The sequence below is a fragment of the Chiloscyllium plagiosum genome, chromosome 25 (genome assembly GCF_004010195.1).
Source record: "Chiloscyllium plagiosum isolate BGI_BamShark_2017 chromosome 25, ASM401019v2, whole genome shotgun sequence".
Classification (NCBI taxonomy): Eukaryota; Metazoa; Chordata; class Chondrichthyes; order Orectolobiformes; family Hemiscylliidae; genus Chiloscyllium; species Chiloscyllium plagiosum.
In genome coordinates, this window is record NC_057734.1 from 48,881,588 (window position 1) to 48,906,433 (window position 24,846).

The following is a 24,846-nucleotide window of genomic DNA, read 5'->3' on the forward strand; positions in this document are numbered from 1 at the left end:
ACCCAACTAGCTGCTGGCCACTGGATAGGAAAGCAAGGACATTCTGATTACTTGCTTCAGCTGCTGTACAGTGGGGCTGTGCTGGTCAGCATGCAGTGAACCACTCACCTCAGTACATTGGAGTGACTTGGACCGGAGAATGTTTTACCTAAAACATCTGAAAGGCTGTCATTGCAGAATTGATGTCAGCTTCTGAGTGAGTAGACTGTGGGTTCAAGTTACACTCCAGATTTGAACATGTAATTGAGGCTGGCACTCCCAGTGCGATACTGAGGCTCTTGCAGTGTTGTCTGAGATGATGAGATGTGATCTTCAATAATACAAAAACCAAAGCCCCTCCTGCTGTCAGATGGTGTAAAAGATTGCGTTGCACAAGGGCCAAGTAAAACAGGAGAGTTTTCCCTTGTATCTTGGCCAGTAATGTTTCCACAACTGACATCACAAAATCAGATTCTGATAAGAGATCAGCAACCTGAAATGAGAGTCCCTCTCTCCACAGATGCTGCCTGATCTGCTGAGTATTTCCAGCTTTTTCTATTTGTGGTGATCTGGTCATCATTATATTGTTGTTTGTGAAACCGTGCTAATGCAATTCAGAGTACAAGAATACACTGCATTTCGAAATGTCCCATCAATACTCCTTGGTTATTGTCATAGCCCACTGTTAAAAGGAAGTGACATTTTCATCTCAGCACATGCTTCCTGTTAAAATTCATATTTTTCTGAACCTTGATCCCAGAGCAATTATCTTGAACAAACAAATCTAACATATTTGATCTTTTCAAACCTGGGGCTGACCTGTGGGAAAGATTTGGAGCTCTTTAACTCTAGCCCGAAGGTGCAGTGAGGAGCTGGGCCAAGGGTCACGCAGAAATATATTGGCCCATTATTTGTGTGATATAGATGGTAAATTGGTGCATTTAACCCCAAACCCACTGATAGCTCCCGATGAGTGAGTGGAAAAGATAGAAAAATGATGAACTGGAATCAGATGGATCTGTTCTGTGCACCGTACGTTTCAGATGATGATTCTGAGGAGCCTCTCGAAGGGCTGAGTTATCGGCATCAGGAGACCCATCTGTGTCATCAGATGAAGATGGCGACCGTCGCTTCATCCCATGATTCAACCCATTGGCAAGAAGAGGGTACGTACACTCAGCGAGACGAGGGCTCACATCCTGCACACTGCTCCGGCCATGGTGAGTACCTCCAGCAGCAGATTATTAATGTGAATAACTGACACCCTAACTTTGGGTCTGTGCGCTGGGCCCATAGCCAAGCAGCTTCAGCAGCACAATCCAACCTCAATCCTGCAAAGGTATTGGGAGCTGCCAGACTGTGTCCCAAATTGGGAGGAAATGTGGTAAGTTATCTGGGATAAATATTCTGTATTAACTGCTTACTTGCAGCGTAACAAAAAATGTTGCTGTGGGGATTTACTCTCTCAATCTGACTGAGGTTCAATCTATTATCCTTCCACTGTTATACAGCACAGACCTATGAGATAGGATCTTATACAGTCATTAGTTTAGGTAGGAATTGTGAAACAATGAGTGAAGTAGCTGTTGCAGTATTTTCAGGTTCTTTGTAATTGACTTTTTGTTCTGTGTGTAATCACAGCAATGATACTATCTATTAGTCTATTAAGCAAGTGTAGGAACTGATGACTGCGTGTTGGACAGCACAGGAGCTATGGTAGTACAGTGATTCATATCCAGCGTCTCAGCATCACAGGCAGTAATGAGTTGTGCCAAAGCAAAGTGACACCTCCTTCCCTCCCCTGTATTCCCTTTGCCAGCTTCAACAGCTCATCGTTGGCCTTGCTAATTACGAAAGGATTTGGAGTGAGCAGAGTATTGTAACGTGATGACCTCACCTAACTGGATTCTATTTCTCAAGTTTTCTTTTTCTCCTTGTCCTGGACATTGTAGTTCAGTAGCTTAAGAATTTGAAATAGCTGGATCTGTTGATTTTGCATTTTCAGTGCGGCACTGTTCAGCTTGTTACAGCAGAGCATTGTGTGATGCAATGTGTGCCTCAATCTTTCCCAGTCCTCCATTCTCTTCATGGCAGAACTGATCCCTGTATTCTGGAGCCTGGATCAGACAACTTCCCACCTTCAGTCAATGGGGCTTTGTGCCCCTTGGTGACCCATGTGACAATGGATGTCTGATCTAACCAATCTCCTGAACAACCTGCAAAGTTGGCATGATGTCTCCACAGCTGGCAATTGTGGACAATCCAGCAGAGTTAGATATCAGATTTAATAGTCGAGAGTGTGTTGCTGGAAAAGCACAGCAGGTCAGGCAGCATCCGAGGAGCGGGAGAGTCGACGTTTCGGGCCAGAGCCCCTCCTGCTCCTCGGATGCTGCCTGACCTGCTGTGCTTTCCCAGCAGCACACTCTCAACCCTGATCTCCAGCATCTGCAGTCCTTACTTTCTCCTATCAGGTTTCATAGGCCTTTTGAAGTTAAAGTTTTCCTTCACCCAACCAAGTTAGTTCGAGAAGGTCCACTAAGGGCGGCACGGTGGCACAGTGGTTAGCACTGCTGCCTCACAGCGCCAGAGACCCAGGTTCAATTCCCGACTCAGGCGACTGACTATGTGGAGTTTGCACATTCTCCCCGTGTCTGCGTGGGTTTCCTCCGGGTGCTCTGGTTTCCTCCCACAGTCCAAAGATGTGCAGGTTAGGTGAATTGGCCATGCTAAATTGCCCGTAGTGTTAGGTAGGGGAGTAAATGTAGAGGAATGGGTGGGTTGCGCTTCGGCGGGGCGGTGTGGACTTGTTGGGCCGAAGGGCCTGTTTCCACACTGTAAGTAATCTAATCTAATGGCAGACAGTTGAGTCTCCATGGCCAACAGTTCTTTAAAATAAGATGACACATTAATTATAGATCTTTTCAAAAATAATTCATTTAAATTTGCTGTGTGAAAACAGTATTTAAAATTGTATGAGCTGTTTATTCGAAAATATTCTTCCCAGTTACATTTGACCAGTTACTATTGAAAGGTAGTGTTGATTTTATATACTTTGTTTCTGAGTGATAGAAGGTTTAATAAATAAGGGATGATGTGTATATATAGAAGGGAAAGGGGATATACTTCTTCCACACTTGCTCAAAACACTCTGTCTCACTATCAGCTGTCCTCGATTCAAGGATGACATCTAGTCAGTTGTGAGAGTTTGTCCTGTGGGTCTTCCTGTAATGATCTGCTGATCTCTGGGTACATGAGGCAGATGTCTCATGGTGGGGAGAGACCTGGAGTACAGGATTTACTCCTTATCCTGCTACTGCTCTGTCTCATTCAAACATTGTGACTCAAAGCGTGGTGTAGTTTGTCCAGTTGTCATAGACCAGTTACCACCCTTCTGAAGAATTAATCAAAAGCACCACTCAGTCATTATTGTTCATGTTGCTGCATTGTCAGGGAGGCCTCTGGCCACCTGGATACAGTTGGTTTTGCAGTAGTTTTACTTGAGTGCTTGTAGAAAATGTCTGTCATGGTGACGCGGTGCCTCACAACACCAGGAACCCAGGATTGAGCCCATCCTCAGGCTGACTGTCTGCATAGAGTTTGCACATTCTCCCCACATCTGCACGGGTTTCTGTTGGGTGCTCAGGTTTCCACCCACAGTCCAAAGATGTACAGGTTAGGTGGGTTGGAGAAAGTGAGGACTGCAGATGCTGGAGATCAGAGCTGAAAAATGTGTTGCTGGAAAAGCGCAGCAGGTCAGGCAGCATCCAAGGAGCAGGAGAATTGACGTTTCGGGCATATAAGCCCTTCTTCAGGAAAGGTGGGTTGGCCAGGTTAGATTGCCCAGTGTCTAGGGATATGCAGGCTGGATAGGTTAGTCATGGGAAATGCAGGGTTACAAGGATGGGGTGGGTCTGGATGAATTGACTTTCAGAGAGTAAGTGTGGAGCTGATGGGCCAGTTGGCCTGTTTCCGCGCTGAAAAGATTCTGTAATAAAGGATATAGTGGAAGAGCATTTAGAAATACATAATATGATCAAGCAGAGTCAGCATGGCTTCATGAAGGGGAAACCATACCTGACAAAATCAGAAAATTCCTTGAGGTGGATATGGTACATTGGATTTTCAGATGGCGTTTGATAAGGTGCCCCACATTAGGTTACTTAATAAGATAAGATGAGAGCAGTATATTAGTGTGGACCGAGGACTGGCTAACTAATACAAGGCTGAATGTTAGGATGGGGGGCGCATTTTCAGTACAGCAAACTGTAATTATTGGAGTGACGTTTGGATCCGTGCTGGAGCTGCGATTGGTTACAATACTTATTACTGACTGTGATGGGGAAAGTGAATATACTATTGCCAGTGTTCAATCTTTTTGTCCATTTCCATTGATGCTTTTAAACATTAATTGTTAAAGTGCCACTCACACTTGTCAGCGTACTTTGTCAAGTTACCTAAAACATTCAAAATAACATTAGTGCTGCTGAAGTATGAATTGTAACTTTCTGTTTGAGTGCCCCATGTGGCCTAAGTAATTAAAGCCGCGAACTGCAAAAGCAAATACCATTCCAATAAGCGTGACATCATAAACATAATTCCTAGCCGTTTACTTAGGCTGGTGTATCCAGTTCCAATAATATTTACTTGATCTAGTGTTTCCCTGTTACTGTCAGTTTCCCGAAGCTATGGGTCATCAGTTGACTCAGTATCCAGTGGTAGTGACTGAAACAGACCTTTATAAAATATGCTTTCATTCTAACATGGAAAAATTCAAACATGAAATTGAAAATTCTCAATGTTCAGGCTGAACTGAAATAACTCCTACATATCAGATAATATGCGATTTTAAAAAGTCACATTTCTTTAGTGGGACAAGCAGAGCTACAAAAATGAAATCAATTGGACTGACATTGAAATGCAAGATAAGCCAGATTTCTGAACTTCACTTCAACAAGATAGGAAAGGAGTTGGGAGTAGACTTGATAAATGTCGAGATAAAGACAGTCATAAGACGTGGTCTAAACCTGGATGATGGACAGCTTCAACAAAGTAAATCCACAAAGGCAGTACAGACTGCGGGCATGGTCTGCCATTCCCTGTGATATCCAGGCGGGTGCTGAGTCCCGTTCCCTGTGATATCCGGGCGGGTGCTGAATCCCATTCCCTGTGATATCCGGGCGGGTGCTGTGCACCGTTCCCTGTGATATCCGGGCGGGTGCTGAATCCCATTCCCTGTGATATCCGGGCGGGCATGGTCTGCCGTTCCCTGTGATATCCGGGCGGGCATGGTCTGCCGTTCCCTGTGATATCCGGGCAGGTGCTGAATCCCATTCCCTGTGATATCCAGGCGGGTGCTGTGTCCCGTTCCCTGTGATATCCGGGCGGGTGCTGTGTCCCATTCCCTGTGATATCCGGGCGGGTGCTGAATCCCATTCCCTGTGATATCCGGGCGGGCATGGTCTGCAGCTCCCTGTGATATCCGGGCGGGTGCTGAATCCCATTCCCTGTGATATCCGGCCGGGTGTTGTGTCCCATTCCCTGTGATATCCGGGTGGGTGCTGAATCCCATTCCCTGTGATATCCGGGCGGGTGCTGTGTCCCATTCCCTGTGGTATCCGGGTGGGTGCTGAAACCCATTCCCTGTGATATCCGGGCGGGTGCTGAATCCCATTCCCTGTGATATCCGGGTGGGTGCTGAAACCCATTCCCTGTGATATCCGGGCGGGTGCTGTGTCCCATTCCCTGTGATATCCGGGTGGGTGCTGAAACCCATTCCCTGTGATATCCGGGAGGGTGCTGAGTCCCATTCCCTGTGATATCCGGGCGGGTGCTGAGTCCCATTCCCTGTGATATCCGGGCGGGTGCTGTGTCCCGTTCCCTGTGATATCCGGGCGGGTGCAGTGTCCCGTTCCCTGTGATATCCGGGCGGGTGCTGTGTCCCATTCCCTGTGATATCCGGGTGGGTGCTGAAACCCATTCCCTGTGATATCCGGGCGGGTGCTGAATCCCATTCCCTGTGATATCCGGGTGGGTGCTGTGACCCGTTCCCTGTGATATCTGGGCGGGTGCTGTGTCCCGTTCCCTGTGATATCCGGGCAGGTGCTGAGTCCCGTTCCCTGTGATATCCGGGCGGGTGCTGAATCCCGTTCCCTGTGATATCCGGGCGGTTGCTGAGTCCCATTCCCTGTGAAATCCGGGCGGGGTCTGAATCCCATTCCCTGTGATATCCGGGCGGGTGCTGAGTCCCATTCCCTGTGATATCCGGGCGGGAGCTGAATCCCATTCCCTGTGATATCCGGGCGGGTGCTGTGTCCCGTTCCCTGTGATATCCGGGCGGGTGCTGAATCCCGTTCCCTGTGGTATCTGGGCGGGTTCTGAATCCCATTCCCTGTGATATCCGGGCGGGTGCTGAGTCCCATTCCCTGTGATATCCGGGCAGGAGCTGAATCCCATTCCCTGTGATATCCGGGTGGGTGCTGAGTCCCGTTCCCTGTGATATCCGGGCGGGTGCTGAATCCCATTCCCTGTGATATCCGGGCGGGTGCTGAATCCCGTTCCCTGTGGTATCTGGGCGGGTGCTGTGTGCCGTTCCCTGTGATATCCGGGCGGGTGCTGAGTCCCGTTCCCTGTGATATCCGGTTGGGTGCTGTGTGCTGTTCCCTGTGATATCCGGGCGGGTGCTGTGTGCCGTTCCCTGTGATATCCGGGCGGGTGCTGAGTCCCATTCCCTGTGATATCCGGGTGGGTGCTGAGTCCCATTCCCTGTGATATCCGGGCGGGTGCTGAGTCCCGTTCCCTGTGATATCCGGGCGGGTGCTGAGTCCCGTTCCCTGTGATATCCGGGCGGGTGCTGAATCCCCTTCCCTGTGATATTCGGGCGGGTGCTGAATCCCATTCCCTGTGATATCCAGGCGGGTGCTGAGTCCCGTTCCCTGTGATATCCGGTTGGGTGCTGTGTGCCGTTCCCTGTGATATCCGGGCGGGTGCTCTGTGCCATTCCCTGTGATATCCGGGCGGGTGCTGAATCCCGTTCCCTGTGATATCCGAGCGGGTGCTGTGTCCCGTTCCCTGTGATATCCGGGCGGGTGCTGAATCCCGTTCCCTGTGATATCCGGGCGGGTGCTGAATCCCGTTCCCTGTGATATCCGGGTGGGTGCTGAATCCCGTTCCCTGTGATATCCGGGCGGGTGCTGTGTCCCGTTCCCTGTGATATCCGGGCGGGTGCTGTGTCCCGTTCCCTGTGATATCCGGGCGGGTGCTGAGTCCCTTCCCTGTGATATCTGGGCGGGTGCTTAGTCCCGTTCCCTGTGATATCCGGGTGGGTGCTGTGTCCCGTTCCCTGTGATATCCGGATGGGTGCTGTGTCCCGTTCCCTGTGATATCCGGGCGGGTGCTGAGTCCCTTCCCTGTGATATCCGGGCGGGTGCTTAGTCCCGTTCCCTGTGATATCCGGGCGGGTGCTGAATCCCATTCCATGTGATATCCGGGCGGGTGCTGTGTCCCGTTCCCTGTGATAGTCACACAGACACATTCTGTGGGTCCCGTGATAATACAGGAGCCTATATACTTTGTGGTTATACACATGAACATGGATTGACATTCCCTACAACCTGTACGGATAACTTGTATTATCTCTGATGTGATCTTCCACTGCTAATCCCGACACTGTACATTCGTTAGTAACACCTTTTAACGTACTCAGGGACAGGATTGTCAGTAACAGACACGGAAACTCGTGTTGCTTATTAATGTTGGTTGCCTGTATTGGGCTCTTATTTTGAGTTGTGAGCGATGGTGGCTCGGCCAGCCATAATTGCCCAGAATGCTGTTGGTCTGGAGTCCCATGTCGGCCAGTCCAGGTGCCGACGGCAGATTTACTTCTCTAAGGGCCATCAGTGATTTTTAGTTTTAGTCTTCTTTTTCTGATCACTTCTTTGGAGATGTTATTACACACCTCTGGAGCAGGTGGAGTTTGAACCGGGTCTCCCAGTTTAGGAGTAGGGATTCTACCACCACACCACAAGTGCCCTTGGTCATCAGTGAGCCAGATCGGTTTTGACCAGAATCAACTGATCAGCATGACATATTTATTGAGTTTAGGTTTCTCCATCTGCCAAAATGGGAAATGAACATTGACTTGGGGGCTCTGGATTTCTAGCCCAGTGATATTGCCCCTACATTACCCACCCCTTGCTGTTATCCAGGGCTACTATTCTCTATAATGTTCTTGTTAGGTCACAATTCTCCATTTCACTCCCTAATAACAATTGAGGGTCAACTTACAGCAGGTGAACTGCAGCGGTTCAAGAAGGCAGCTCACCAACACTTTCTAAAGAGCAGTTAGGGACAGGGAATACATACTGGACCAGCCAATGACGTCCATGTCCCACAAGTGAATAAAAGAAAATCTATGCAGGCACATGATTCTGTATACTATCCACAGATTCACTAATTTTCATAATGTGCCCTGAGTTGCTATCTAGTATAGTCTGAACATTTCAATGGAAGTAAAATTAGTTTCAATTAAATGACAAAGACTGTTGGGATATAAATCAGTCGTTAGACATGATAGGAGTGAAGGTGAAAAAATAGAAAGGATGTTGCTAAACATTAAAGATCTGTGTGGACATTTGAACTGATTTTTAAACTGCTGTGTAATTTATTTTGGTTCATAGAATGCAGCGTTGATCAGTTTGGGCTGGGATTTGAACCTGGTTTATTTTGTCGATTGCTGTAATGTGTGAAGGCTGTAATTCCTGCGACTGAATTGATTGTGTTGCTTCTCTGCAGCTTCCAGTTCTATTAGTGAACCCTCCACCACCTCAGTTTCCCAGAGTTGCAAAGCTGACAGCAGTCGAATCAAATCGCGAGTTCCTCCAAACATGCCAAAGCTTTTTATCCCATCATCTGTGGCAAAGTTTCCACCGGAGATAACCGTCACACCGCCGACCCCAACCCTCCTGTCACCAAAAGGTAGTGTGTCTGAGGAAACCAAGCAAAAACTGAAGGTAAGAAATGGTCTGTGGCTATTTCCTCATTCCTTGTGTAGTGAGCTATACCTGTTTTTTTTTATTCATGTGTGGCCATCGCTGCCTGACAATTTATTGATTGTCCCTAGCTGCCCATGAACTGGGAACATTTCAGAAGGTAGTTGAGAGTCAATCACATTGCTGTGGGGCTGCAGTCACATGTAGGCCTGACCAGGTAAGGATGGCAGATTCCCTTCCTTGGAGGACATCTGTGAACCAACAATCAGCAGTGATTTCGTGGTCATCAGTTGATTGTTAATCCAGGTTTTTTTTCCCTTTATAATTGAATTCAAATTCCACCATCTGCCATGATGGGATATGAAATCTTGTCCCCAGCTGAGTTTCTGGTTTAATGGTCTAATGATAATACCGCACTGTCTCCCTTTGTGTGCATGTGTGTGTTTGGGGAAACATTATCAGCTCCTCAAAAATCTCCTTACCAGCAACACTCCAGTATGTGTTTCAAATATGGTGCCCACTGTCTGGAAAGGTTAAAGGAAAATTTAATGTACAGTAGCGCCTCGACTTACGAACTCAATCCGTTCCGGGACCCGGTTCCCGAACCGAAAAGTTTGTGAACTGAATCAGTTTTTCCCATAGTTCGGATAGCGGAAGAATGCTTGGACACACATGGGATTTTTGCGTTTGTACCTTCGTTCGTACCTTGAATTTCGTACGTACGTTGAAGCAAAGTTTTACGTACAATCCTATTCGTAAACTGATTTGTTCGTGAACGGGGTCGTTCGTATGTCGCTACTGTATATGTTTAATACATGCATGGACTGCTCTTCCCCTTTAACAGTTCCCAGATTTGCAGTTCCCTTGCACCTACTGCTGTTAGAAGTTCTAGTGGAGCTGTTTGCTGGCGATCTTCATAACAAGGAAGCTTCAGGACAGAATAGACCAGGGAAAAGCTGTTTTCATTGGTGGAAGGATTGAGAATGAGAGAGTACAGAATTAAGGCAGTTGGTAAAAGTGACAACCAACTCTTGGTGACACAGAGAAACATAGCGAGTGGTTAGTGTCAGGAATGCAGTGCTCAAGATGTGATGAAATCAGATTTGATCAAAAGTTTGAAGAAGAATTGGATTATTATCTGAAAAGGTGGAATGTGCCAGGTTACGCTGAGGAAGCAGGGGAATAGACAAAGTTACTCATTCAGAGAGCTAGTACAGACATAGTGGGTCAAATCTTTTAATGAGAAATGTGAATTGAACATGTTACGTTCCACAGATTTCACTTTGCCAGTAACTACAAAATAAAATTTACATTTAAAATTTGAAGCTTGTAGAAGCATTTTAAAACTCAGTCATTTGGTTTGAGGCTGGGACACGACTGATATGCGCTCAGAAAACCAGAAGAGCTGCTTGAAGGACTGTCAGTGGGAGATGTCCGAAGCGAGATTCTACAGACATAGTGTCGACATTTCCCCACCAAACTAAAGGCTGGTACTGCGAAATCTACAGCCTCTGGGTATCCAGAAGCAGACTGGGTAAGAAAAATAGAGCTATCACCATCCCAAGAAAGAAGTATTTTAAGAAGCTTACGAGTCGTAGAGTCATAGAGATGTACAGCATGGAAATAGACCCTTGGGTGCAACCCGTCCATGCCGACCAGATATCCCAACCCAATCTAGTCCCACCTGTCAGCACCCAGCCCATATCCCTCCAAACCCTTCCTATTCCTATACCCATCCAGATGCCTTTGAAAACTCCCTCACCCCAGAGAAAAGACCTTGTCTATTTGCCCTATCCATGCCCCTCATAGTTTTATAAACCTTGATAAGGTCACCCCTCAGCCTCTGACGCTCCAGGGAAAACAGCCCCAGCCTATTTAACCTCTCTCTATAGCTCAAACCCTCCAACCCTGGCAATATCCTTTGAAGTAAAAAAGGAAATTAGGAACACAAAAGGGAAGGTACAAAAATATAACAGTCGGTTCTGCTATAACACGCGTTTCTTCAGCAGGCGACTGAGCAATTTAGGCCATTATTTTGTAGCATGCGAGCTTTGCTTACCTGCATTGGCTATGACATGGTTCCAGTCGCATTAGTTTAAATGATGCTGCTATTACTCAATTTTCTTATAATGCGGGATCACATGGGAACAGAACTACCTCATTACATCAGAATAGTTTGTTAAAACATAAAATCAAGGAAGATCCAAAGATGTTCTCTCAGAATGTTGAAAGCAAGAGGAGATGAAGGAAAGGATTGGACCTATCAGAGATGTACATGGTCACTGTCTGTAGAGAAACGCGCCGGGGGCAGGTTGGTTTAGAATGAGTATTTTGTTTCTGTCTTCACAAAGGAATGGGATGATGTAGAGGAGGAGTATGAACTAATAGGTAAATTAACATAATGAGAAAGGAAGTGTTGGTGCAGCTGACCCAGCTTGTAGGTGGATAAATCTGGACTGGGCCAGATAAATCGTATCCCAGTCTGTTAAAAGAAGCCAATGAAGAAACAGGGATTGTTTGGAAGATCATTTTTCAATCCTCAGTAGATCAAGGCGAGAAACCAGAGGATTGGAGATAGGTGAACTTTGTACCTTGGACAGATTACCAGAATTAAGACGATGATACTTAGAAAGGTGTAGATTAATCAGGGATAGTCAGCATGATTTGATAACAGAAGATTGTGATTTCCTAACTTAACTCATTCATTAGTTTATTTGAAGTTTGAGGAAGGAACAAGGAGGATTGATGAGGTTTGTGCAGTGGATGTTGTCTGTATGGATTTTTAGTCCGGTATTGACAAGGCCCCACATGGTAGACTGGTCGGAAACATAAAGGCCATGGGATACAGTGAATTGTAGTGAGCTGGGTCCAAAATGGGTTTAGTGACAGGAAACAATGGGTGATAGTGGAGGGGCGCTCACCTGAATGGAAACCAAAGGTGTTCCACCGGGCTCAACGTTTACGGCATATTTTAATGATTTAGAATTGAATGTAGGATCATGATTGGGAAATTTGTAAACGGTATTTGATAGTGAAGAGGAGGATGGCTGATGATTGCAGGATGATATCAATAGTTTGGTTGTCTGAATTTCATTTGTCACTTTTCAACCCAATCTGGAGAAGTGTGGGGTTATTTCTTTAGGGAGGACAAGCAAAGCAAGAGGAACACGCAATAACCAGGAGGGTATTGGAGGATGGGGAGGGGGATGGAGAAGTTGAGAGATCTTAGAGTGCATGTCCACGGGTCCCTGCTGGGACAGGTAGAGAAACTGTTCATTAAGGCATATGGGATGTTTCCCTTGGTTGGATCATAAGGATAAACAGTTCCTGTACTATAAGACACTGTAGCTGGGGTTTCCTGTGTGGTTCTGGTCACCACAATACAGGAATAAGGCGTTTGCTCCCTAGTGTGTACAGAGGAGATTTGTAAGAATGTTGCTCAGGCTTGAAACTTGCAACTATGATGAAACATTGGACTGGTGAGGGGTGTTCCCTTACTGAGGATGAGGGGTGACTGAATAGAGGTATGCAAAATATCAAGGGGTTTGGAAACTGTTAACAGGGGAGACCAGTTTACCCCAACAGAGAGGTCAGTGAGGAGGGATGCACATGTTTAAAGTGATTGGTAGAAGGATTAGAGGGAAGGGGCATGAGAATTGTTTTCATACAGTGGATGGTGGGTATCTGAAATTCACTGCCCAGTTCAGTGAGAAACCTGAACTCATTAGGGTGGAACCTGAATCTCTGGCTGGAGCCTGCAGGGCTACAAAACAGGTGCTGGACTGTGGGATGAAGATATGTGGCTTGTTCATTCAGCCATTGCAGACATAATGGCCAAATGGCCTGTTTCTGCACTCTATCTTGGGTGATTTCTATCTTAATCATATTGGGACAGTTAAGTGTTTGCTGTAGTTTAAATGTAATATGAACTTGTGAGGTCCAGTTGTTAATGGTCATTGAGACCCGCAGTAGTTATCACTAATTGGGGCTAAAATGGCATCTTTAAGCGTGTATTTATTGGGTTGTGAAGAGAAGTTTTGTTTGTGTGAAAGATGGTATTTACACAAAAGTCGTGTCTGGTACAGTGGGGTTTTGGCATGATTGATAGCTAACAGTTGACATTAGATGCATCCCATCTTTAAATATTTGCAATTAATGTAATCAATATTTTAAGATCTCTGTGGTTTATTTGTGGGCATCTGTTGGGTCAAGTATAATGTGTTCCTCACAGATTGCCCTCCTGTTAGTTAGTGGAGTCAGGCTTCTTGTAACTGCATAGAAATCCTTACCATTCTCTTTGCTTCATCAAAGGCGTGCCTTGCAGCCGCAGTGCTGGCCACTGAGACTCCGGTTTTGATATTCTAATTTTGTTTGCTCTGTCTTCGTAGTGGTAGCACTCTGAGCTAATGGCTGCATTTCCTGTTTGCTTTCAGACTGCCATCCTATCTGCACAGTCTGCTGCCAACGTGAAGAAAGAGACTCTCTGCCAGCCAGCCTTGGAAATCCTGGAGACGTCAAGCCAGGAGTCGTCACTGGAGAGTGACACCGATGATGAGGAAGACGATTACATGGACATCTGACACAATGTGAAGTCCCCCAAGTCACAGCAGTCGGCAGCCAACCACTGCACTCCTGCAAAGACACTTCGGGAAGACTGCTTTCTCTGAGACCATGGAAGTGCACAGTACTTTATACAGAGCAGCCCAGAATAAGGTGCAGTGATCCCTTACCAGCATTGGCCTTTGTAAATATTGGATGCATCCCAGCAGCCAAGGCAGACAAGCCGAGCTGCATCACTGGGCTCCTTGCTGATTTGTGCTGACCAGGGAGAGATGACTCTGACCTTGTTCAAACACAAGCTGATTGATTTTACAGGCGCAGGTTTCATTTTGGACATACCTCTCGCAAAGTTGTCGCCAGCTTCCTCGCAGTTCAGTGTCTGGGTGGGAGGGTTCGGTCAGTGAAGGCCCATTGCACTCACTGTGGAGATACCAGCATAATGCTGGAAACATGAACTCAAAGCAGCAAGTGCTGGGAATTGGTTCACTTCTGAGAGGAGGGTTTTTGAGGGAGAGAGTCTTTGAACACCAGGAAGACTCCAAGACCTGCTAGCTATTTCCAATCCTTTTCCTGGTCCTTCATTGTGTCTATATTTTCACTAATTGTTGTGAAGCCCTCCTTAGATAGAACTCCGGGTTATGATGAGCACAGAAAGGATTGGCACTTGCTTACCGTGAACCTTCAGGCTCTGTACAGTCGAGTTAGATTGCTTTAAGAAAAACAGCCAGTTATCCTGCTCTCCTGCAGAGTGGCTGATGTCAGGCATCGCATCAATCTGAATTGGTTTGTAACAGATCTCGCCCTTTCATGCTGAATCTTCACATTTTTTTTCCAGTCATTAGTTTCGTTGAGAAATGTTGGTTTCTGTAGCTGGAGGTTGGTTGTGAATGTAGAGAGGGGCACACATACAGCCTGTTGGTCAGTTGTGCTGTCAATTCCTGGTTTCTCTATCAAAGCAAAAAATTACCAGAACACAGAGCAGGATATTGGAACGTGCTCAGGATTGAGAAGGTTGGGATTTCTGAGATGATTATCAGATTTCATAGGAGATGTAGAAACCTCCCCTGGTTTAAAAACCTCTCGCCATTGGTCCATTCCCAGACATTGACTAGAAAGCTTCTCAGTTTAAGAGCAAAGTTTACACACTAACTTTGTGACCTAGTGTCTCCCTGCCACCAGCATTGAGAGCATCAGACAACCGTTCTGCATGAGCCCTTGCAGGTAGATGAACAGTAGGCTCATAATGATGTCTACATGTAACCAATCACAAGCTTGGTACAGTAATAGTGACCAGCAGTTATCAAGACTGATATGTAACTTTAGTATTCAGGACTGGTAACATTCCTGTGTCAATCAGGAAATTATTACCTGCTAATGATTAATGTGTGCAGCAGTGACAGTAATAATGCCCATTAACATGGAACTGCCCTACCTTCACTCCAGTCTAACACTCACTCCGAGCTAACTCTCGTGTTAGTTTGACTTCCTCCTGCACTCCACAGCAGACTGATACTTAATGTTCTGGGCATGTGAGAGGGCATTAGTCCATCTGGGACCTTGGGGAAGCAGTAGGGCCCACAGCTTATCTCTTCAACCACCTGAGATTTGAGGCTTGAAGGCTGAATGAGAATGATTGTAGAAGGGGACGAGATTGAATTCAAATCAGGCATGGGAAGATTAGTGAGAGTGGAAAGGAAAATTCGGCAATAAAACGTGTAAAAAATGAATATTTTCAAAGCTCTTTAAGAAATTGCTACGCACAGAATCAAGACTCTGTCCCCTTTCTGGACTGCAAAAGTGAATTGGCATTATCACCTTCTCAAAAACATACTGACCCTGTTAATGAAGAGCCTTTTTTTATATTTGTACATGAACCTAACCATAATGTGCATGCCTAGCCAGTTTATAATAATGTGCGACTTACCGGCAAGATCTACTTAGCATGAAGCTAAACGACTGAATGACATTAAATCAACAACGAATTCTGGAGATTCACAACTCGCATCATGTTTCTCGAGACCCTCAACATTGGTCAATTTAATAAAAATATACGTGTTAACACAGTTGCCTTTCCTGAAAAGGCATGCCCCACAGTTTAATCTATGTTTGTATTTCTGAAGAGAGCTGGAGCTGTGTTGTGTCTAATGAGAACAGTTACTTTGAACATACCCCTGGATCGTTGTAAGTGACACGTGGGGTTATAGTATGGGTTTAAGAGCACAGCGCTGAACATATTTTCCCCTTAGTCCTGAACATGCTCAGTGACAGTGTGTCCAACCTCTCACATTGAGCAGCAGCCATTAGTTATCAAGCGATGAGAGCTTGATTCAAAGTTGTTTATTATTTGTGCATCAGGATCTGAGAGTCTTGTAGAGTCAAAAGAATTCTGCCAAACGTGCTACCCCAGAATCTATTGTCTCACCCGTTTATAATGATTAAACTGACTTTGACATCAAAGCCATTTCATTTTCCCATCCTTTTCTATTGTGAATCAACTACAGCATTTGTGGTATGAATGTCTTCCTAAATTTCCGCTCAGTGATCCTGCTCCCACCCAGACCCCGTGGAGGATGGAAAGGATTGGTTGGCAGCTCTAATAATCAGAATCCAGGCAGTGTGTTGGTGCACTGAGCCAGCAACACTCAGTCTCAGTCTGGGAGCTCTCAGGCAGCTACAGAGCATTTCTGGTTGGGAGATGGGGGACCGTGTTTGTCTACAGCACAAAAGACTGCATCTGTATAGCACCTAATAGGCTACACATGAATCAATCAGTAGACATGGTCTCTCACTAAACCACATAGGAATTGTTACCAAAGAGCAAGATTTTGAGAAGCCTGTTAAAGAAGGCAGAGAGAAGCCCAAGGAGGAATCTCCCAATTTAGGCAGATTTAGGCAGCTACGGCACAGAAGCCACTGTTGGAGCAATGAAAATCAGGGTTGTTCAAACGCTGGACTTGACACACTACAGAGAGCTCGGCAGTGATAGAATGGCTAATAAAAACCTGAGACATTTAAGATTGATAGCATGGTGACAGAGCAATAGGCTGCTGCTTCGGAAGACCCTAGCTTGAGCCAGCAATCTTGGTAACAGAGGCTGCACTCATTCCACCAAACAAGCTGATAAAAACAGCTCCTGTCAAGTGCTGTTGAAATGCCATTGCCTTTAACAACATCAAAGCCTAGACACACACACTTCACCACTTCACAGCTTCAGTTATGTGGGGCCCTGTCCGTGCACATACTGAGGAATTGCTTGTTGCTGTACCCATTATTCAGTGCAGAAACTCAGCCAGGCCTGCGTGAGCCTCCCATGTGGAGAGGCATCAAGTGACAGCAAGTTCAGACAGTGCTGGATTTGTGTAGGGTAGATCTCAGGCTGTGGGAGCAGCTTGACCTCCATTAGTTGCAGCGGGCTGAAAGGCCTCTCTGTTTTTATGTCTCTATTTATGACCAGTTTCTCTTATTGCACCACCTCAGAATGCCCGGTGATTTCAGGCAGCAAGGTAATAATGGAGTTGAATCCTTCACTAGTTCAGTAGTTTGATTGCTAGGGTGATAGGGCCTGTTCTGAGGAGAGACTGAACACTCTGTCTCAATAAGTTGAAATGTTTGGAAATCTTAGAGTCTTGACAGGGTAGGTGTCGGGAATCAGGTTAATGAGAAATTGGCGGAATTGCACATTTATGAATATACAAATTAGGGGCGACATGTAATCCTTTGACCCTCCTCTGCCATTCAATAAGGTCATGTGTAATCAGGTTGTGACAACAACTCCACATTCTCACCTTTCATCTTGAGACTCTTGTTAGTCATGAGTCTGTCTATCGCTGCCTTAAATATATTTAATAATATTGCCTGGAACATGCTCTGAGGAAGAGAGCTGTGAAAAAAATTCTCATCATCCCTGTCTTAAATTGACAATCTCTCTTTATTTTGAAAACTGTGTCCTGTAGTTCTAGACTTTCCAATAAAGGGAAGCATCTTTTAATTATCCACCCTTCCAAACTGCAATAGATACAAGTCCAACCTTCAAGGAGACCCAGACTGTACACAGTACTCCATACGTGGTCTCACCAACGTCCTGTCGCAAAACATTCCTACTTATGTCGGAGCAAATTATTGCAAATGCTGGAATCTGTACTGAAAACAAACCCTGCTGGAAATCAGTGGTTCAGACAGCATCCGTGGAGAGGGAGCAAGCTGTCTTCTCGAGTCTGGGTGACTCCCTGCTTATATATCGCAGCCCCCTTTCCAAGAAATAGGGCCATTCCACTTGCCTGGCCGATCACTTGCAGCCCTTAGTGTTCAGTGGATCAGGCCACCCTGATCCCTCCATACTTCCAGGCTCTGCAATCACCTTCTGTTTCACTGAGACGCTGTTTTTCTGTTCTTCCTGCTTAAAAGGATGGGTGTTTTGATTTGTTTGTAGGAGGTCACCCGTGATCTTTATTGAGTTGCAGTGCCCGAGGGACAGTACTGCCTTCATTGTTCCTATTTCTGTTTGTGTTATCTGATTAGCTGCAGCATACCCCACCACTTCAGCCTCATCGTCACCACATACCCTCCTGTTCTGATTTATTTCCCCCTGCTCTTCTTGTGTGAGTCACTCACAGGACCTGGCGAGATTTTCCCGCTCAGCTGCTGTTGTCTCCAGCCTTATCTGCGCTCTTCTGTGCTGGCAGGTGCTCTGCTCTGAAGGTGAGGACTGTTGGAGGTTTAGTTCTCAAACAGCAGACTGTAGTTGCGAGGGCCAGGCCTAGCTAGCCCTCACCTTTCTTGTAACGTTTCCTAGTTTCTCACTGATGGGGCGGCACAGTGGCTCAGTGTTAGCACTGCTGCCTCTCAGTATCAGGGACCTGGGTTCGATTCCAGCCTCGGGCAACTATCTGTGAGGTGTTTGGACATTTCTCCCTGTGTCTGCGTGGGTTTCCTCTGGATGCTCTGGTTTCCTCCCACAATCACAGGGGTGTAAGTTAGGTGTATTGGCCATAGGAAATTGCCTGTAGTGTCCAGGGATGTGTAGGCTGGGTGGGTTAGCCAAGGGAAATGCAGGGTTATGGGAATAGAGTAGGCTGTTGGGTCAGGGTGGGATGTGCATTGGAGGGTCGGAGTGGACTCGATGGGCTGAATGACATGCTTCCACACTGTAGGGATTCTGATTCGATAACACCAGTAAGAACAGAAAAGATCCAAATTTCATTCAGGGTCAAAGAGGACAACATTAGCCTCATGAGAGACTCCAAAACAGTACTCAAGAATGTTTACTCCGGAGTAAGCACGTTGCTGTGGGACTGGAGTCAGGTGTAGGTCAGATTTTCATCCTTAAAGGGTGCAGTGAACTGGATGAGTTTTTTTTGTGCCAGTATTGGTTTTGAGTTACAGAACTAAATTGTGATTCCTCCAGTTTGCTGCAGTGGGATTTGAACGTGCTGCCAGAGCATTGACCTGAGTCTCAGTGACATTACCACCACCTCCCTTTCAATGTTCTGGTGCAAACTGCTCCTTCCAACTGAACCAACTAATTATCCAAGTTCTCATTGCTATTTGTAGGAGCTTGCTGTGTACAAGTTGGCTGCTGCAGTTCCCTACTTTAGAAGATATTACATTTCACAAATGTTTAACTGATTCAAGTGCATTGGGGTGTTCTGAGGTCATGAAAGGTGCTATGTAAATGCAAGTTTGTTCTTTTCCTTTGTTGGTACGATTGGGGTACGGGAGAGGAGGGTTTAGCTGTTGGATAGCTTGCAAAATAATCCGAAAGTTTGGAGCCATTTGGTACAAGGTCTGAAGAGAAGTGTTTGTAACATGAATATCTTGGAGATATGTAAAATATCTGCTTGTGATTCCAAGCTACTGGATCCAGTTAGTATGGAATGTCTTTTTATATTGTATTTTTTCTAAGGGCTTCTGCATATCGAGTGATCACTTGTACATTTTTACAAGAAGTGTTCTTAAAACCATGTTATCGCTTAGCTGCAAAAAAAAACACCCATTGAAGTGTTGGGCCTTTACTATTGAATGTTCTGTCACAGGAATGATCTCTGCTTTTCTTTTATATGCAATGTTTTAACCGTAAAGTTACTCAGATTTAAACCCTTGTACATAAAAAGAACATTTTGTTTTGGAAAAGCAGGAAATCTGTTACAGTATTCGCATGTGAAATAATACCAGCTGAAGGCAGCTAGTAATAAAACCCAAACGTTCTAACCCCCCCCCTGCAGTCAGTCTGGCCGTAGGAAGGGCCAGCCGCAGACTCTGTGTCCTTTTTTTGCTTCGTGTTCACTGATGCATTTCAGTCAAAAAGTATGGCACCAGGAAAGCACAGCCGCTCCAGCAGCATCCGAGGAGCAGAGAGTTGATATTTCAAGCATAAGCTCTTCAGCAGCACTATGTACCTTAGCCAAATGCTTCAATTCCTACCCCAGCTGCAACTGAGATGTGCTGCCCCAGTCTTAAGCATCACTGACCCTCTGAAGGGCATCACCCCCCACCCCTCTCCCTGTAGCCCAGCATTCCCACAGCTCACCCGCCTATAATTTAGATGGCCAATCCACCTTAACCTGTGCACATTTGGACTGTGGGAGGAAGCTGGGGCACTTGGAGGAAACCCACGCAGACAGGGGGAGAATGGACAAACTTGTACACTCCCCCTGCGGGTGGAATTGAACCTGGGTCCTTGGTGCTGTGAACCAGTGGTATGAACCTATAATTAGCCTCCAAGGTGCGGTCCCTGAATGTTTGGGTTTTTTATGTTTAACATTGCAAGCGTTACACTGAGGCACTGCAGCCTGCCTTCAGGATGTTTATCTTGATGTTTATAATGCCTCCTCCTCACTAATGGAGACACGACTTGAACTCACTCTCCCCAGGTTACAGTGTGAATGGAATTCCCCCTCAACCTCCCTCCATAAGCAAGGAGCCTCCTCAGTAAATCACATCTTCATGTTGGAGGCTGTCCCTTGACCATTTAGGAAAGGCTCGTTGTCTAGACATTGGTTCGAGCGCCCTCTTCACTGGTCTCGTCACACTCCCCAACCGTTTGGTAACTGAGGCAAAACACTCAGCACAGCAGCAGCTCAGAACTGAGGACAACTCCAAACAAGTGTGGTCAATTCTCTTCCTGTGAGGAATTGCAACATTTAAAAAGCATCTGGAGATATGAATAGGAAGGGATATGGGCCAAATGCTGGCAAATGGGACTAGATTAGGTTGGGATATCTGGTCAGCCATGGACCAGTTGAACCGAAGCGAATGTTTCTGTGCTGTATAACTCGATTCGAAAACTGAAAGTGCTGCAGATCAGAGTGGGTCAGGCAGCATTCATGGAGAGAGCAAGCTAACGTTTTGAGTCCAGGTAACTTCTTCAGAGCTAGTGTGGAGGGGACAGCATTTAGTTGGGAGGTAGAAACACACAGGGTGGTGTGCTGGAGGAGAAAGGGTGTTGATAGTTCAGAATAAATGACGGGAATGTGAGAATAACAGACCAATGGTGTGTGTAGCTGCCAAATTGGGAAGCTCAGGATGGGGGGAGGGGAGAGAGGTCATGGTGACAGAGGATGCAACAAGTAAAGCTAAAAGGGAGGGAATCGGAGTGAGTTCCCAGTCTGAAGCTGTTGAATTCAATATTAAGGCCAGAAACAGCAGTTGCTGGAAAAGCTCAGCAACTCCGACAGCACCTGTGAAGGCAAATCAGAGTTGATGTTTCGGGTGCGGTGACCCTCCAAACTGTTCCAGGACTGAGCAGGAAGGGGCTGAGCTGAGCTGAGCTTGGTGATTTAAAGAGACAGGTACTGCAAAACATGCAAGGACTAAAGGCTGAGATTGTGGTCAGGAGACAGGTAAGAGCATCAGGGATTGGAGTGGGGTGATACCTCCTCCAATCCTCTGTGTTTGAGCTGATGAAATGTGAGCTCACATTGGATAGGGTGGGTCATGGGGGAAACGGTACACCAGCGATCAAACAAACAGCACATAGCATGTTGGAAGTCCTCAAAACAATCTCTGTTACTGAGGAGAATGAGGGAAATTATTGGGAAGACTTTGACAACATCTTGTCATTGCTCCTGAACAATGGGGTGTACTGCGAATGTTGCACCTCAAGGAAAGCCAGGAATATACGAACCAGGCAGCTAAACCTTGTGAGGTATTAATCTGAGACTAAATGCATTGTTAGTTGAGGAAAGGGTACATGAATAAAACTTACCAACAATCAAGGCAAATCAATTGAATTCTTTCATGAAATAACAAATGAAGTTCTGCTGTTCATGGATTTGGAAAAGTCATTTGAAACAGTGCCACATCAAACATTGATGCAGACACATACAAAGACCACAGACCCTGACAACATGCCAGTAATAGTACTGAAGACTTGTTCTCCACAATTTGCCGCTCCCCTCACCAAGCTGTTCTAGTCCAATTGCAACACTGATATCTACCTGACAATGTGTGAATTTTATGTACAGGTATGTCCTGTACATATAGTCCGGACAAATCCAGCCCAGTCGATTACTGCCCCATCAGTCTCATGTCAATCATCAGTGAAGTGATGGAAGGTGTCACCAAAAGGGCTATCAAGCAGCAAAAACCTGCTCTGTGACACCAAGTTTGGGTTCCCCCAGGGTCACTCAGCTCCTGACCTCATTGCAGCCTTGGGTCAAACATGGACAAAAGAGCGGAATTCCAGAGGGGAGGGGAGAGGGACAGGCTCTTGACATCAAGGCTGCATTCGACCGAGTGTGGTATCGAGGGGCCCTCACAAAATGGGCGGCACGTTGGCACAGTGGTTAGCACTGCTGCCTCACAGCGCCAGAGACCCGGGCGCTATCTGTGTGGAGTTTGCACATTCTCCCCATATCTGCGTGGGTTTTCTCCAGGTGCTCCGGTTTCCTCCCTTAGTCCAAAGATGTGCAGGTTAGGTGAATTGGCCACGCTAAATTGCCCATAGTATTAGGTGAAGGGGCAAGTATAGGGGAATGGGTCTGGGTGGGTTGCGCTTCGGCGGGTCGGTGTGGACTTGTTGGGCCGAAGGGCCTGTTTCCATGCTGTTTCAATCTAATCTAAAACTGGAATCAATGGGTATCAGGGGGCCAACTCTCCACTTGCTGGAGTGATACTTGGCACATGTGAAGATAGTTGTGGTTGTTGGACGTCAGTTATCTCAGCTCCAGGACATCTCTGCAGAAATTCCTCAGTGTAGTGCCCTAGGCCCATCTTCAGCTGCTTCATCAATGACCTTCCTTCTGTCATAAGGTCAGAAATGGAGATGTTTGCTGATGATTATACAATGTTCAGCACATTTCGGGACACCTCAGATACTGAAGCAGTCTATGTTCAAATGCAGCAAGACCTGGAGAATATCCAGATTTGGACTAACAAGTAACATTCATGCCACACAAATGCCAGACAATGACTATCACTGACAAGACAGAATCTAACTATCGCCCCTTCGACATTCAAGGGAGTTACCATCACTGAATCCCCCATTATCAACATCCTGAGGTTACAATTGACCAGAAACTGAACTGGACTAGCCACATAAACACAGTAGATACAAGAGCAAATCAGAGACTAGGAATACTGCAGCGTGTAACTCCCCTCCTGACTCCCCAAAGCCTGTCCACCATCTACAAGGCCCAAGTCAAGAACGTGACAGAATACTCTCCACTTGCCTGGATGGGTGCAGCTGCAATAACACTAAAGAAACTCGACACCATCCAGGACAAAGCTGCCACATTAGCACCACATGGACAAGCATCCGCTCCTTCCACCACCAATGCTCAGTAGCAGCAGTGTGTACTGTCTACAAGATACACTGCAGCAATTCACCAATGATTCTCAGACAGCACCTTCCAAACCCATGACCATTCCGTCTAGAAGGACAAGGGCAGCAGATATATGGGAACACCACCACCCTCAAGTTCCCCTCAAAGCCACTCACCATCCTGACTTGCAAATAAATCGCTGTTCCTTCACTGTTGCCGGGTCAACTTCCAGGGCAGGAAGATGAATGTGAGGAATCTCAGATCACCCGTGATCCTATTCATAGCAGAGCAGGCTACAGGGACAAAGTGTTCCTATTTCTTATGGTCTTAATACAAATATAGATGTATACATCCGTACGGATATATGCATTCACACACTCACAGATACCTTGCAGATACACATATGGACACAGACAGGATATGGACACACAACAACATGGAACAGAAATGCAATGTTAATGTACAAAGCAGGAGGTAGTGAAATGACTGAAGTGATATCAATGTAAATCAATACATAACAAATCAAACTGAAACCATTCAGATACAGAGGGGATCTGAGGAGCTGGGGTAATGTTGGATGAAAGTAATATGGAAAATGGGAAGTTTCAGGAAATATGTAATGACACAATCAGTCCACCAGATAGAGCCATAGAGTTGTGAACTATGAACACAGGCCTTTTAGTCTGGCTGGTCCATGCCGACCAGATATCCCAACCCAATATAGTCCCACCTGCCAGCGCCCGGCCCATATCCCTCCAAACCCTTCCTATTCATATACCCATCCAAATGCCTCTTAAATGTAGCAATTGTACCAGCCTCCACCACATCCTCTGGCAGCTCATTCCATACGCACACCACCCTCTGTGTGAAAAAGTTGCCCCTTAGGTCTCTTTTATATCTTTCCCCTCTCACCCTAAACCTATGCCCTCTAGTTCTGGACTCCCCGACCCTTGTGAAAAAGAACTTGTTTATTCACCCTATCCATGCCCTTCATGATTTTTGGGAAAACAAATCTTAGCAGGACTTATACACTTAATGGTAAAGTCCTAGGGAGTGTTGCTGAACAAAGAGACCTTGGAGTGCAGGTTCATAGCTCCTTGAAAGTGGAGTCGCAGGTAGATAGGATAGTGAAGAAGGCGTTTGGTATGCTTTCTTTATTGGTCAGAGTATTGAGTACAGGAGTTGGGAGGTCATGCTGCGGCCGTACAGGACATTGGTTAGGCCACTGTTGGAATACTGCTTTCTCCAATCTAACCATCATCCCCTGACATTCACTGGTGTTGCCGTCATTGAATCCCCCACCATCAACATCCTGGGGGTTACCATTGACCAGAAACTCAACTGGACTTAACCATATAAACACAGTGACTACATTTTGCAAAACAGGAACGAGTGTGCTAATCATGGTCGGTAAATCCATGGTTCAGGCACACACGTGGAGATTCTGACAGAGAGGAAAGGCTGCTCTGTCTAAGAAGCAAGAATGACCAGAAGTGCAATGTCCTCAGGTTTCACCATAGCTGCAGTTTTAGCATTGTCCAGTAGGTGCTGCTGCTGAG

General features: G+C 46.2%; 1 protein-coding gene across 4 annotated transcripts in view; it reads left to right on the forward strand.

Moving 5' to 3' along the window:
- The window catches only part of cabin1 (calcineurin binding protein 1), a 487,520-nt gene extending 471,537 nt beyond the window's left edge, over positions 1-15,983 (forward strand). For all 4 annotated transcript variants that reach the window (XM_043716137.1, XM_043716140.1, XM_043716138.1 and 1 more), the window contains 3 exons: positions 1,023-1,199; positions 8,770-8,987; positions 13,400-15,983. In XM_043716137.1, coding sequence (XP_043572072.1) covers positions 1,023-1,199; positions 8,770-8,987; positions 13,400-13,546 — 542 coding nt within the window. In that variant the 3' untranslated portion in view covers positions 13,547-15,983. The remainder of the gene's footprint in view (positions 1-1,022; positions 1,200-8,769; positions 8,988-13,399) is intronic.
- The last annotated feature ends 8,863 nt before the right edge of the window (positions 15,984-24,846 follow it).